At 32.5% G+C, this 14,501-nt stretch overlaps 1 protein-coding gene across 1 annotated transcript; it reads right to left on the bottom strand.

The window, feature by feature from the left end:
* Positions 1-3,395: 3,395 nt before the first annotated feature.
* On the bottom strand, positions 3,396-10,522 carry LOC128166289 (FMRFamide peptide receptor frpr-18-like). Its single transcript, XM_052831369.1, has 2 exons — positions 10,387-10,522; positions 3,396-5,622 (listed from the first exon to the last, which is right to left on the bottom strand). The coding sequence occupies exon 2, from the start codon at positions 5,614-5,616 to the stop codon at positions 4,417-4,419; it is 1,200 nt and encodes a 399-aa protein (XP_052687329.1). The 5' UTR covers positions 5,617-5,622; positions 10,387-10,522; the 3' UTR covers positions 3,396-4,416.
* Positions 10,523-14,501: the final 3,979 nt, after the last annotated feature.

The following is a 14,501-nucleotide window of genomic DNA, read 5'->3' as shown; positions in this document are numbered from 1 at the left end:
TGAATTGTCACTGGGTGAGGGTGGGTTTGGGTAATGTAAATGCGGCAAAAATGCCTTTGAATGAGGAAATTTATTAAAATCGTGCTTGACTTGAATACCTGTTGACAGGTTGTTGATATAAATAGTAAACAATAGCTTTAAATTTTGGTATATGACCATAATAAAGAACATGTGTTCTAAAACATATGGTGAATTGATGAAGTTTAGAAAACAATATTCCTGCTTTAATTCCTGTAGGAAAGTGAACTAGCCGTAGCAAACTTTTAGAAATCAATTTCATCGTTCCTGTGGGATTTTAGGAAATTTCAACAGGATATTTCTTTACAGCCGACAATGAAATGATTCACCCTTTGTAATTTTATTTTCTCATACGGTAGAATATCTATTTCCAAAGGGATGTAATATTTCATTCAGTGACATTCACTTGTCGAGACAGAATAAAACAATTTGTTGAAAATTAAAATACACATGTATCTTTAATAAATTACTATTGGGTTCTTTGTATTGTTGCTTTTTCTTTATTTTTCAGGATTTTATATATTAGTGACCAACAAAGTGACGACAGATGCTTCCAAAATGTGGAAGTAATTTTTAACTAATGCCTTATATTTACGAACGTTTATTTTATTCGTTTCTTCATTGGTTCACAAGCATGCAAATTTTGCGAACACATGTCATTAGATATTCTGTAGAGAATGTTCTATCGTTAAAATGACAGATGTCCTACGGACCCGGTTTAACGATAGAATTCGTCCCATATACTCGCTTTGTAACTAATAAAAAAAAAAAACATATCGAACTGTATCTCGCCTAAATTTTCATATGAATAGTCTCAAATATCTACAATGTTGCTCTTTTATACTTTTATACTGTTTTTGCGAAGAAATCACTGCCACTTTTAACATCACATTTGAAAATTCGCTGTTTACGGTCGCCACGTTAATAATCCGAGACATTCCGAGTACGATTTCCGACAAAACGGCAGGCAAATTCAAACGTGTATATTAACAAAATGCCTTGGTACGACACATTAAATGGATTCTTTTGTGGATTTAACTACATATGCATGTTCAAAAAGGTCCGAAATGTAGTGTATAAAAAAATGTGTTTTTCCCCTGCAGATTATTTCTTACAGACTTAAAATCGACGCGTAGCAGATCCGCTTCGCGGCTGCTACATTGCAAATATATGGGATGGATTCTTACTGTGACCTGAGCGTAGCATGGTCACGGTAAGATTATTCTTTCTAACATGGCATAGACATTGTCTTTTCATCCATTTATTTTCATTAATTGTTAATCGGTTTCCTTGATAAACCAACGAAAAAAATACTCTGTGGATAAAAATATAGCATGATGACATACCAGGGGCGTAGCTTCCGTTGTGGCAATGAGGCAACTGCCTCACTAGAATTGTTTTGACCATCAACGGGATTTTCCCTCCCACGTAGTAGAAATTCTAAGAACGACAGCCCAGAATTGGCATCAGGTACTTTACAGAAAGACATATAAATCACTCAATTTTTAATATGTTTAAAAACTCTAATTAAAAATGAATTTTAGCAGTTAAGGCCCAACACTTTGTTCGTTCGGTCCCTTGTGTGAGATCTTTCTTTGCAATGAGACGCTTGAAACATTTGGGAAGGTCAACAATGACCGAGGACCGTCTAGTTGGCCTTGCCTTACTTTTTGTTCACAGGCACCAAATGTTCTCAGTTGACAATATTCTCACAAAATTTGCAAACTCCAAAAAACGCCGAATCGGCCCATTAAAATTTTGAAGTAAAACAACGATTAAAATAAAGATATTCATTCATCTAAAATATGTTAGAAGTTTTATTTTATTAAATACTGTCGTATACACATTTTTGAATTATAAAGAATTCAAAAATTGAGTACACGACAATCATGTTCTCAATTTTTGAATTTCTTATAATTGGATACAACAATACTGTGAATAGATGCTGGTCTGAAAAGTAAAATAACAAAACTTCGTTCCGGGCAATAGGTTTTTTCACATTCTAAAACTCCAAAATTCATTTTTCGTAGGGGGGCTTCGCACCCCTGAACCTATCACCAGGGCTCTGCCCTGGACCCGCTGGGGGCCTCAGGTGGCCCCCAGAACCCCTGCTGCAATAAATTTGCCTCACTAGAATATTATCTCAAGCTACGCCCCTGCATACTAATCGATTGGTTTGAAAATCTACCCACTGTCAAGATGATCAATCTTTGGACGGGGGTTGGGGTTACCTGTGTTCTTTTTGTTTGGAAAAGTGCATTTAATTGCAGAAAAATTGGAATTCCATGTGTAGAAAGTCTGAGAATAGTTAACTGTAGCCATGGCAAATGTTGATTGACTTTTTAGTGATTGTTGGTATTAACCTGGTCAGGGACGTATATACTACGTATAGGATATATAGTATCAACGGCCCTGACCTATCTTTGACCTATCCTACCTGTCTATCTTTGTTTTGTTTTGTTTCTTCTCAAGAAATATATCGTATTACAATAATTTGTGATTTAAAAAGTCATATTATTTCAATAATTTATTTGTAACAAAACTACTGGAAAACATATCTATATAATACTTAAGGTCAAGATCGAGTAAATGAAAGGTGCCTACATGTTTATGAAATTCAAGATATAAATTCTTTTAATGATGCTTCATAACAATATCTTTGTTTCATAGGGTGTACCGGGGCTTAAATTTTTGGTAAATGCAATAAAAAATCTTGTTTTAAACAACCATTTTCTATGAAGTATGAAGGATAAAAGCAACATATCTCGGAGTTTTGTCAATTTTTGACTAATGAAATATATCTAGAATGCCTACAGTCTCTCCAAAAATAGCATTAAACAAGCTCTTGACCTCCTCTTTAAAATGATGTCAAATTGAATATAGGTACCGGGATTACTTTTCCCATGATTAAATATCGAATGTCAAAATATTGTTTTATTTTCTACATAATTACTTTAAAGCCGTAAAATACGGGAAAAGATTCATCAAATCAATTATGACGTCATAATGGTTCCAGCACCAAAAAGATACCCTGGAATCATTTACTAGATCTTGACCTTAACATAAATTATACAATAGGAAACACGTAATATATACACATATAATTAAACATGTTCATCTGTACATTAACATTCTGGTTTTTTTCTGAAGTTGTAAACGGACGGATTTAAGAAGAAAAATCTACATAATAAAGCTAATAACAATTTTAAATGCTGGGACCATGTACTTATGATACGATGAATGTCACTAGAACGTAACAAATTGTAGGACCTCCTTAATTTGCAAAGATCCGATCGAGATATATATATATATATATATATATATATATATATATATATATATATATATATATATATATATATATATATATATATATATATATATAATACACACATGACAAATAAGACAAATATAACATCCTAATGATATGCATTAATATCAGTTTTCATATTTTAAAATGTTAATGCATCAAAATTCAATTCGTACTACAGATGCATTAATTAAAAAGTCAGTCAAAATGAATATATATCTAACTATATGGACAAAAATGTTGCTCTAGCTTTAATGGTTAATAAAAGAAGAAAATGAAAAACAAGAGTCATATCGATGAGTAAATAGAAACATTTCAATAAATATTCTCTATGTTTTAAGAAATATTAGGAACTATAATAAATATGTTATCATGAACAAATGATGAGCAACCTGCAAAAAGGATGCTCCATACCCCCACCCCCCCAAACTGCACAATAATTTATCGTTCGTTGTTATTAAAATCAAAAAGGACTATATATGATAAGGGCGTAAAATGGCCCCCTAAAATGAACATCATCATTTTACTATCATTCTTTGTTTTCGTAGTACAGATATGTATGTGATGTGTTTACATTATATTCATTTTGGTTCAAGTGCCTGCAATTTAGAAATATGACATTCTAAAGAAAACCTTTTCCCGCCATTTTTGCATTTTTAGCGTAAAACAGCTTGTTTTCAAGCAGTTTTTCCTTCCGAAAACATAGAGCGCATTCTTGAACAAATAAAATATTTTAATAAGAGATGTATCTAGCCAAGACTGATAAGTGACAAAAAAATTTTCCTTGTTCAAGCATGCGCTCTATATTTTCCATTCGTAAATAGATAAGAAAAATGTCAATTTTTGGCTGATTTTGATTGAATTATAGAAATGGCGTCACTTCTGACGTCATATACTGCCAGTGAGTGCAAATGAATCAAATAAATAGATGAAAAATATATTTTATATCAACTCTTCTAAAAAATTAGTTAACATTTTATTGTACCCGGAACACTTAAAAAATGGCGAATTATGGGGGCCAAATTTAACACTTATCATATATAGTTCTTTGATATTGAAAATAACGTTATTCCAGCAATGGGACAAGTTTACGCGTTGTCTTTATCCTTTTCTTGCGATGTCTTCGGAATTTCGGAAACCTCCGATTGAGCGGGGGCAATCATGTTCTTTTTCGGAACATGCGACTGGGAGATCCACGTCATGTCCTCTTTCTTGACCTTAAACCCGAGCAATCTTCTAAGAGTTGTTCGAAATCGAGTAGCAGATGACGACGAAACGTACAGAAAGAAATTGATAGCGAAGTTGAATTGATAGAAAAAGAAAAAGAACGCCCTAGACCACTTCAGTTTTATCTTCGTGGTCATGAAATGAACATAATTCGGGTCCGTGGTTCCGACTTTCTCCGTGTTATTCCAAATGAGCTCTGTCGTTTGAATCAAACCCAGCGGAAGGATAAGTATGACGTAGGCAGAAGATACGGCCAACAATAGCTTCGTTGCCTTCTCGTCGGACTTGGACATGGAATTAGCATTGGAAGTCATCTCTTTTCTTTTCTTTTGATTCTTTTTTATTTCAAGGATGATCATGGTGTTGAAGCTTACTATAATGAACGTTGGCAGCCAGGTGTTGAAGGCTACGTAGAAGTAGATAATTTCTGGGAAAATCGCTCGCCGGGTCTTGCATGCCTTGTATCCGAAAACGGAATCGCCCTCGAAACCGGAAACGGCAATTTTATGCAGGGAGAAAATGAAAACAGTGACCGAGACCCCGATAATCGTATAAAGCGCCCTCTGTGGAGTAAGATTTTTAGCCTTTAAGGGAAATTTTACCATAATGAAGCGCTCGACGGTAAACGCAACAATCAGCCATACCGAGAGCAGATTGAACAACTCAACAATGACGCCATGGAAAGTACAGAGGCCTTCCGATTGTTGGAAATCTTTATTGACGGTGTCTGGGTTTTGTCCGCGGAGAACTCCAATCATGAAATTCAAAGTCAGAGAAAGGCAATCGTAAACGGCTAAAACAGACAGATACATGTTGGTTGTGGATTTTCTCATGTGTTTCCGAGTAAGCACGATAAAAGATATCGCATTAAAGATCAGACCCAAAGCCACTATGATAGAGGTTCCATAAGACAGCAACCCTCTGACTAGTTCCACAAACGGGAGAATGTCAATCCAAAATACCCGCAATGCGCATGGCCATTTTAACTCGTCGTCTGCTGTGATGTTTTTTCCCGCCAAATCTTCTATCTGACTGTAGCTTACTGGGCAAGACGAACTCATGGTTTCCTGTCAAAAAAAAGTAGATTTATTAACAACTTTTTTTCAAGTATGAAAATGCACTTGGGTATCTGATTTTGAAATATTTTTCAAATGCAAATAGTTCTATGAGTTCATTGAATATGGATGTTTCTTAATGGCGATTAAAGCTCAATTTTTGGTTTGCTTTGCAATTGAAACAGAAAACCATTCCCATATTATGGAGATTTAATGATGAAGGGTTTAACCAATTCGACATTAATCATCACATAATGTAGATGGAACTAACACGATATTCCACTTCTTAGGCAAGAGATGAAATTCCATTAAGTTATTTTATTACTATTCGCCATTTGATTACCTTAGTTGAGCACGTCTAGGAAACTCAGATACCTTCTTATGAGGTTAAAAATTTGACAGCTTAGAGACCAATCACCAAGACCAAAACCTTCATTTAAAGGTATTATGACTCGAAATTACATGTAGTAAGGGGCGTTGCATATGCATGTTATATTTTAACAGAGCTTATATATAGCTGATAGAATTTTGCAGCGCTGCATTGAAACAATGAGAGATAACCCCATGTAAACACAAACAAAATAAAAAGCAGAAATATAGAAATGTGATTGTTCCAAACATTGTATTAACCAATGGACAGTTTTAAAAATACGTATGTTGGTTTTTTTTTTTTTACCTCGATAGTATAGATCAACTCACTTTCCCGCTACGTGCGGTATGACACTGGAAAAGAGTCTTTATTGTCAAACCTGCAATCTGTACACTGTACTGCATATTGACTTTTTTTAATATAAACAATGTACCGGTGTATCACAATTTAGGTTCCGCTTTTTGATCACATTCCTCTGACTGCGTTTTAATTAAGCATTGAAAGAATTCGCCATGAACCGAGGGATCTATTTCTTTGATGGCGTTTGTCCAAATTTCTTAAGACAACACACATCATCCGGATCTGATGTACGAATCAAGAATTCTAAATCTTGTATTGCTACATCAATTCTAATTATGACAGATTTCACGAGCCAAAGAACACAGGGAGATTTTATGCATACAAAAATATAACGGACATTAGTAAGATATAGATTTTCTCATAATTATAGAGAAAAAAGTTAACTCCGGAATTTGATTGAATATTTTAAATAACTATATGATATTTGGCATTTTTGAACGGATTTTATCTATAATAGTGGTTTTCTTTTGTCTTAAAAAAAATAAATTAGAAAATTTCTTAATTTTGGATCGATTCATCTTATAGACTTATTTTTTTTTCATCCAGAATATGGTAGTTAAATATTGTTGCACTTTATCGTTGTTTTCTCTAAAAAGGATGTCACTTTTTTGGTAATTTTTTTTTTGTTCTTACCATCAAAGACAAGTTTATTAAATGCATTTTTAGAGACTAACTTTTTTAACGTTACTTCTGATGTATGAGAGAAAAATACATCAACTACAGTGAAAATGGGTTTGTGGGAAGAACTGAAAGCAGCTTGCATATGAAACATTTGATAGAAATGCGTAGACTTCCGTTTCCAATCACTTTGTACATTACCTGCATGCGTGTATTGTATTCGACTACATTTAATATGTAGTGAACTCGATTGTTACTGTTTCATATGTGCAATCATTCTCATTGAAAACGAATTTAACCAACTACAAAAGGGCTAATACAAACCATTTACCGATTTTTTGTAATAACAGACAAATTAGTACCAAAAATAGAAATATATTTATAGGTGTGAAACTCAAATAGCTACCACAAAGTGTTTTGGAATGTCAATTTTTTCTTGAACGATTTCCCTTTTTTATTGAAATTAAAGAAACAGATTACACCATTTCTATATAAGAATACATCGCTAAAGATCTAAGAAGATTTAAAAAGAAGCATACGGCCTAAAAATGGAAAAGAGATTTTTCTGCGGTTGTTATTCGTAAAAAGAAATATACGTGTAAACGGTAAATGGTAAAGCAAAAAAAAAAAAACCTAGTTTTTTGTCGATGCTTATTTCGTTGTTAACCATTACAGTATGAGAATTCATTATTTCTATAAAAGTTCTGCAGCGGTACATTAATATTATTACAGCTACAATAAATTTATTTCGTTCTTCGTAATGGAAAAAAGTGGCAGAAGTTAAAACGACGTTTCAGCCAAACAAGAACCCTACAAATGGCACCATTGGCGTCTTTCTTTGATCAATGGCTTTTTTCTGTATGGGCGAAGACGTGCTTTGAAAGTATCTGGACAGCCTCTTCAATAATACTCGTATGTACAGATTATTTATAGGATTTTTATTTATTTATTTTTTATTTTTTTGTAATATGCAGCATGCCATAAAATCCGCACATTTTCAATGTTGTCACAAATTTTCATGAATTTCAGCACGCTTTAAAATGTATCCCAATTTTTTTTTTTCATTTTTAAGGAGATAATTGGCAATTAAATGGAGGACATGGGCTTTTAAACATAGTATAAATTATTTATCTGATATGTACCTGGGAAGATAATTTGAGCAGCGCAAAGTAATAAACTTATAAAGAATTGATAAGACATTTAATGCGCAACGTTACTTTTATGGATGTTTCAATCCTTGGTACATTCTTCAAAGTCATTTATTAATTCATTCCTTTAATATCAAACCAGGTATGTTTGAAGATACGCTGTATGGTTCTTTTTATCAGCGTTTCCAACTAGAATAATTGTTTTAAGGCTTTTCGGGCGGTGCACTTTTTCTCCTTTGAGACTGGTAGAAAATTTTACGATATGAAAACTTGTTTATTACGAATTCATTGGTTTGGAGAGCGAGTTAGCGCATGGGATATATAGTAATATAATTATGATTTAATAATTCTACGAGAGTTTGAATTAAATTAAAAGAAGCAGGTATCGAACACTATCGACAATGAAATCGACACTCTATTTTATAAAGCAACTTATTTAAAGCAACTTATTAAATGCATCACTTTGTATTTATGATTGGTAAAAAAAATCTTTTCAGCGTGTATTGATGAAAAATGTCTCGGTTTTAATATCTAAATCGCTTTGCACTAGAAGTTTAAGTTGAAATATCAAACCCTGTTGAAAAAAAAACTTTAAAGGAAGAAGATGATGAAGAAAGAAGACCTATCAAATAACAAAGAAATGCGTTTTCTCTTTGTAAGATATTAACAATATCGACATTCTAACACCGTAAAAATAAATTTCATTATGATTTTGACCAATATCTTTATATAACCTTCAGCAATTAGAAATTCCATCTCCAGAATAAAGAGCGAGATATCCATTTTAACAATTATATACGTATTTTCTTTTGGATCTAAAAAAGATATATCAAGCGTTGTGAATGCTATAAGACAGTTCAAGGTTATACCAAATGACGACATAGTTTTTTTCATAAACCGATATATATTGCACAGAATAACAGATAACTATTTCGTATTTTTACAAACACCACCCCCCCCCCCAAACAAAAAAAATATAAGTAAATAAATGTTGAGGAGGGTGTGTTGTCTACACATTACACTTAAGTTGTTCATTAAGATTTTAAATATGATAATTTTTGGAATAAAATGTTATTTAGGGAAGAAAAAATCCAATTATTATATAAAACCGTTAAATGAGAGCATTTTCCCTTATTTTGATATAGAATCCCCGCTCTAGAGGAGGTACATACAGCTTTTTCAATAACCAAGGCCATCCAGCAATGTTGAATTGTCGCTCACAATATCTATCAGATAAGTTTTATTTCTAAATTCGTGAGTTCTTGGAAACATATCGTTTCGTTACGTAAGACATACGATACAAGTAATTCCTAGGTTTTATTCAAGAAAAAAAAAAAGAAAATTTGAAATAAAACTCAAAACTTTCAAGACCTCACATCAATCTATTTGAAAGAAAAAAATCATATTATATTACTAAACCAAAATTAGATTTTTATTACACTATCCAACCCACACATACACACAAAAAAAAAAGAAAACTTCTACCCACGTTTGAGGAGTTCAGAAAAAAATCCACCCGGAGGTTATACCTCCATTACGAGGCAAGACCATTCAATGCAGTCCTGAGCATTGAAATCTCGATAGAAAGACAATTAATGGGCAATTTGTCGATATTATCAGATGGGATAAAAGAAGAGCTGCTATCTGGTTAAATATCAATGGCCTTCGTCTGTATCTGCAAATTCGTACGCGGAAATCATTTTATCTGAGATCTGTGACATGAATTAATAATTTTTTTTTCATTAATAAAACAACAGAATTTTGTTAAAACTGTTGGTTAATGCTCTCAAATAATGAAAAATATTCTGAATTAGGATACTGTAGTAATTGTAACTTGGTACGCGTGTTTAATTAGGAGAAATTGTTACAGATGAATTTATAATTATTTTTCTAAATGCCTCGTAATGTACACTTGTGACTGCGATATTGAGAATAAAACAAATAAGCTGAAACATTCACTGTATACATATTTGCAATTAATGACTATAGCAAAATAATTTTTAAAAAAAATTAAAATAAAGGATTTTAAAAAATGGTTTAAAAGGTATGCGGGAAAAATCATAAGTGTACACGTACATACAACCATAAGCATCGCAGAAAACAGTCTATAAAACGAATTTCATGCATTTTACTGCAGGAAAACAAATCTGCAATATGGCAACAGGAACTAGGGGAAAATGGAAGGTTATTACATATCTATCATTGTATAAATGCAGGTAAAATGAAATATACAAAAGAATAATTGTAACAGACTACAGGTAAGAGATGCGTTAGACTTACCTGCTACGCCGAACATTTACATGGAATATCCGATGTCAGAGCTTTGCGTCTACAGCTATATATTCCCGACTCCTAACACGTGGATATTCTCAGTCAGCGTAAAGGATCAGCCCCGAAACTCCGACGTCACGACACACGCTTACTGCAATTAGACGCCACAAGTGTTCCATATCGATACGGCAGAAATTAATCAAGAAAATCATGATCCGTTGGTAATGAAGTTGAATAATTACGAATGATTAGAGACTATAACCATAATCCCAGGTACTATACATCTGTATATTATGGCTAAGAAAGTTCACCTGGCCAATATCATACCCCAATCGATGTTAACTTTCCAAGACAAGGCACCTGCGCAAACATAACAGTCCATTGCGCAAAAAAAAACATCACTTACAAGATAAAAAGAGTAGCTTGATGATGTATTTTTGCCATCGCGGGGATTTGCATTTTATCAGTATCCTTATTATTACAATAAAACTCCAGTGGTCAACTCATTATGCCTGGAAGAGCTTCAGGGGTTGACTTCATAAATCAGCTACTACCTTTGTACAAGGCAGTGACGTAGCTACATGTACATTGAAGCACTCTTAAGCACTGTAAGATTACAACTTTTTCTGACTCTCAATTTTTTAAAAGATTGTTATTTTTTTTTCTTCAAATTCCGACATTTTTCGTTTTTGCCGAAACTCTTACTGAAGCAACCCGAGCTTGTTCTTTTTTTAAATCTGTTTATCAAAGTATCTACCGAGTAGTAAGTTCAAGGTTTTCATCTATATAGCAAATTTTACAAATTTGTTTTTCATCACTTGTTTAGACTCAGCACTTTCATCCGTATCAAAATAAAAGGCGGAACACTGCTTTTTTAGATTACAGTGTGGGTAAAGGGGTATAAAATTGCTTGAAAAATAAACCAACAGTTACTACTTATTCAAAAACCTCTATTCAAAGGTCAATCGGCAATCCTCGGCTGATTCCGCTACGCTCCATTCACAATGTCGAGTGCACGAGACATCCAAGTAGTTCCGAGTGATTCAAAGGTCCCACTTTCACCTTATCGTCAATCATAAGCGCTGTTGCCTCATATAAAGACTTTTTTTTTTAGTTTTTTAGGTGTTTGTTTTTTCAGAATTATTTTCTCGACTCTTTGGTATCCATTGAAGTGTGTTTCTTCTTTTTTTTTTCAATAACTTTTATTTTTAATTCCAAGGTACTAGTATTTGATACTAGTATTTCTGTAGATAGATATATTTTTTTATTTACAAAAAATACCCTAAAAAATCAAAGGTGGCCATGATTCTATATCTAATAGAGCTTGTTCTGTTAGTACAATTACATCATGTATGAAATACCCTAAAAAATCAAAGGTGGCCATGATTCTATATCTAATAGAGCTTGTTATGTTAGTACAATTACATCTTGTCTGAAGTATTTAAACTAATACTAGATTAAAAAAAAAATTACCGCCGCCTTATAGAAAAAAAATGTCCTCGGCCGCCTCCAGACTCCATGCATGCCTATAAAGATGTTATATCCTTAGCTTCGTCACTGCTCATAGATGGCCAGAGTTGACAGTGAAAGAACTAATGAACAAACGAACAAGCCCCTATGATGATTTACTTCGTAGGAATTTTTTTTTTGTTATCTCTCTTCTCTTTATTGCCTTTGAATGGTATAGGACGAAATAACAGTATTCTTCATATTACAAATTAAGCATTCGATTTTTCACTACAGATAATATGCAACATAATAAAAGCAATATAGCGAATCGTCATCATATTATTACCCCCTATATGTCATCCATTTTGTAGTAAAATGAATGCGATTGGCGTTTTTTATTTCCATGAAACATGGCTGATTTAGAGGTCAAGCTAAGTTTAGCAGACTTATCAATTTTTCAACGTTTTAAAGATTACAGCTAAAATGGTTCCGTTGGCGATGGATAGGCGAGTCTTTCGTGCTACATAATCAGAAAAATGTTTCAGACTTTCAAACTCCAAGTGGAATGAAAAATGGAAAGTGGACACGGAAGACGTTTTTCAGACTTTCAACCTACTCAAATAAGATCTATTCGTCAACGTAACGTTACGCTCCCCTTCCTTCCATTTTAATACGTTTTTAAAAATTCTTGGGTTTTTAAAAGATTTGTTTGATATGGAATGAAAGCATTTAATTATTACGTTTAGAAATTGGATTTTCTTTCCGCTGACCATTTTGCAAGAAACTTGAGAAGAAAACGATGCTTTTAAAAATACGCTTTTTAAAGGGACTTGGACACAATTTGAGCTCAAAATTGAAAGAAGATGAGGGAATAAGATGGTGCAAATGCCCATTTGGTTTAGTAGTGAAATACAATTTTGAATTTAATTTTTCTCAATTAAATCTATTCAAATATATCATAAAACAAGTTTGCAAAAGCACAATTTCTAACTATATTCAGTTTTTAATATATTTAACAAAGATAAGAAAAACATTTCTTGAAATTTTGGTGGTATCGAACAGGTAACATGAAAACCCCAGATATATAAGGTTAGCTTATATCAGGTACTCTTTATTTTATCTTTTATTTATGTCAGGTACTCTAACCACTGAGCCATTTCAGACACAACAAAGTAGGCTGTTTAAATATTATGTGTGACTTTGAAAACGAATTTACTGAGGTATAATTTTTTCAGAACGTTCAATTGTTGGTATACAAAATGATATTTTTAATTTATAGTGGGTCATCTCTCCACGTTTTTGTTGATTGAAATCTGTTTGTTTTCCAATAGACCTTATTTAGACTATGAAAAAATGTGGAGCACAGACTCACTCTATAATAGAAAATGCATTGAAGTTCTAAAAAATGACAGTACTTGCAGGTTTTGATACGTATACACCTGTTTGAGTCAACATATTCCAAGTATTGAACATTTTTTTAGGTTAAAAATCAATTATATGTTAAATATAAATGTTTTAAATGATTTTTTTTTTTAAAATGTCAGATTTATTGATATTTTACTTTTTCAGTAGCTTGTCCGACCGGCAATGTACACGCCTTGTCCATCCATCTTCTTTTATTATTCCAATTTAAATTTTTAGAATGGTTAATATCGGTACCTTTAATGCTTTGTCAAAATTTGAAAGCCAAATATTGAGTTATATGCAAGATACAGAGTTTGAAAATCTTTGTTTTGTTAACAAAGCCCAAGCTTTGTTATGGTTTACATAAGTGTTTTATTGGTATAAGTCTCAAGCAAATGTTGCTTTTTTCTGTTTATCATATTGTCTATGAACACATTGAACCAGTTTTACCGTGTTTGCCACGACTCGTTCGGTCAAAAAATGGTAATTCCATACTTTACATTATTTGTAAACAAATATAAACTCGAGCTTTGTTTACATAACTCTGTATCTCTCTTAAAACTTGACTTTTAACATTCAAATTTTCGTCAATCATTCAAAATGAGCAAGTAAACCATTTTATACAAAATGAAAAAGAAAATTTTGATCTAAAATCGTGTCCAGGTCCCTTTAAACAGATTATTTAAAAGTTTTAAGTAAAGGTAGCAATTTTATAAATACATGTATATTCATGTTACAAGGATCCAATTTTTTAAAGTAAATTTCAAAATATGATTTCAATATTTTCCAATTGTATTTTTTTTTTTGATAACTCTCAAAATTTATTACTAAAAAAAACCCAATCTATACCTGGGAAATGTAACGGAAAAAACTGTACGAGTTGAATTATGACAGGAATACCGATGGCATCATCGGATAACTAAGACAGATTTTGCAGCATAACTGAGAGCAATCTTATGAAAAATGACTGAAAAAATGAAATCCAATATTGATCAAAATGTGATACAATTGTAAAATTATGATATAATTGTAAAATTATTGCGAATCCACGATAAGTCTTGGTTTAAAATGATCTTTTAAGGAAGTCGTGAGTAGAGTTCCGTTTGATTGTCTTTGAACTTGCAGAGGATTCAAAATCCTCATGTTTATCGTGTGTCTATGAAAGTGTACATCTACATAAATGCTATCGAATTCTTGTGTAAAGATACATGTAAATCTTAATCAAATTTAGACGATACCATTCTAACAACGTACACATCCCTGAGTAAGAT

This window comes from Crassostrea angulata, chromosome 10 (assembly GCF_025612915.1).
Source record: "Crassostrea angulata isolate pt1a10 chromosome 10, ASM2561291v2, whole genome shotgun sequence".
NCBI lineage: Eukaryota > Metazoa > Mollusca > Bivalvia > Ostreida > Ostreidae > Magallana > Magallana angulata.
Note: the sequence above shows the minus strand (reverse complement) of the source record. Positions and strands in the feature narration are given on the sequence as shown.

Bases quoted from the DNA above. Each gene is read 5' to 3' on its own strand.
- LOC128166289 (XM_052831369.1), bottom strand. From the start codon at position 5,616: ATGAGTTCGTCTTGCCCAGTAAGCTACAGTCAGATAGAAGATTTGGCG.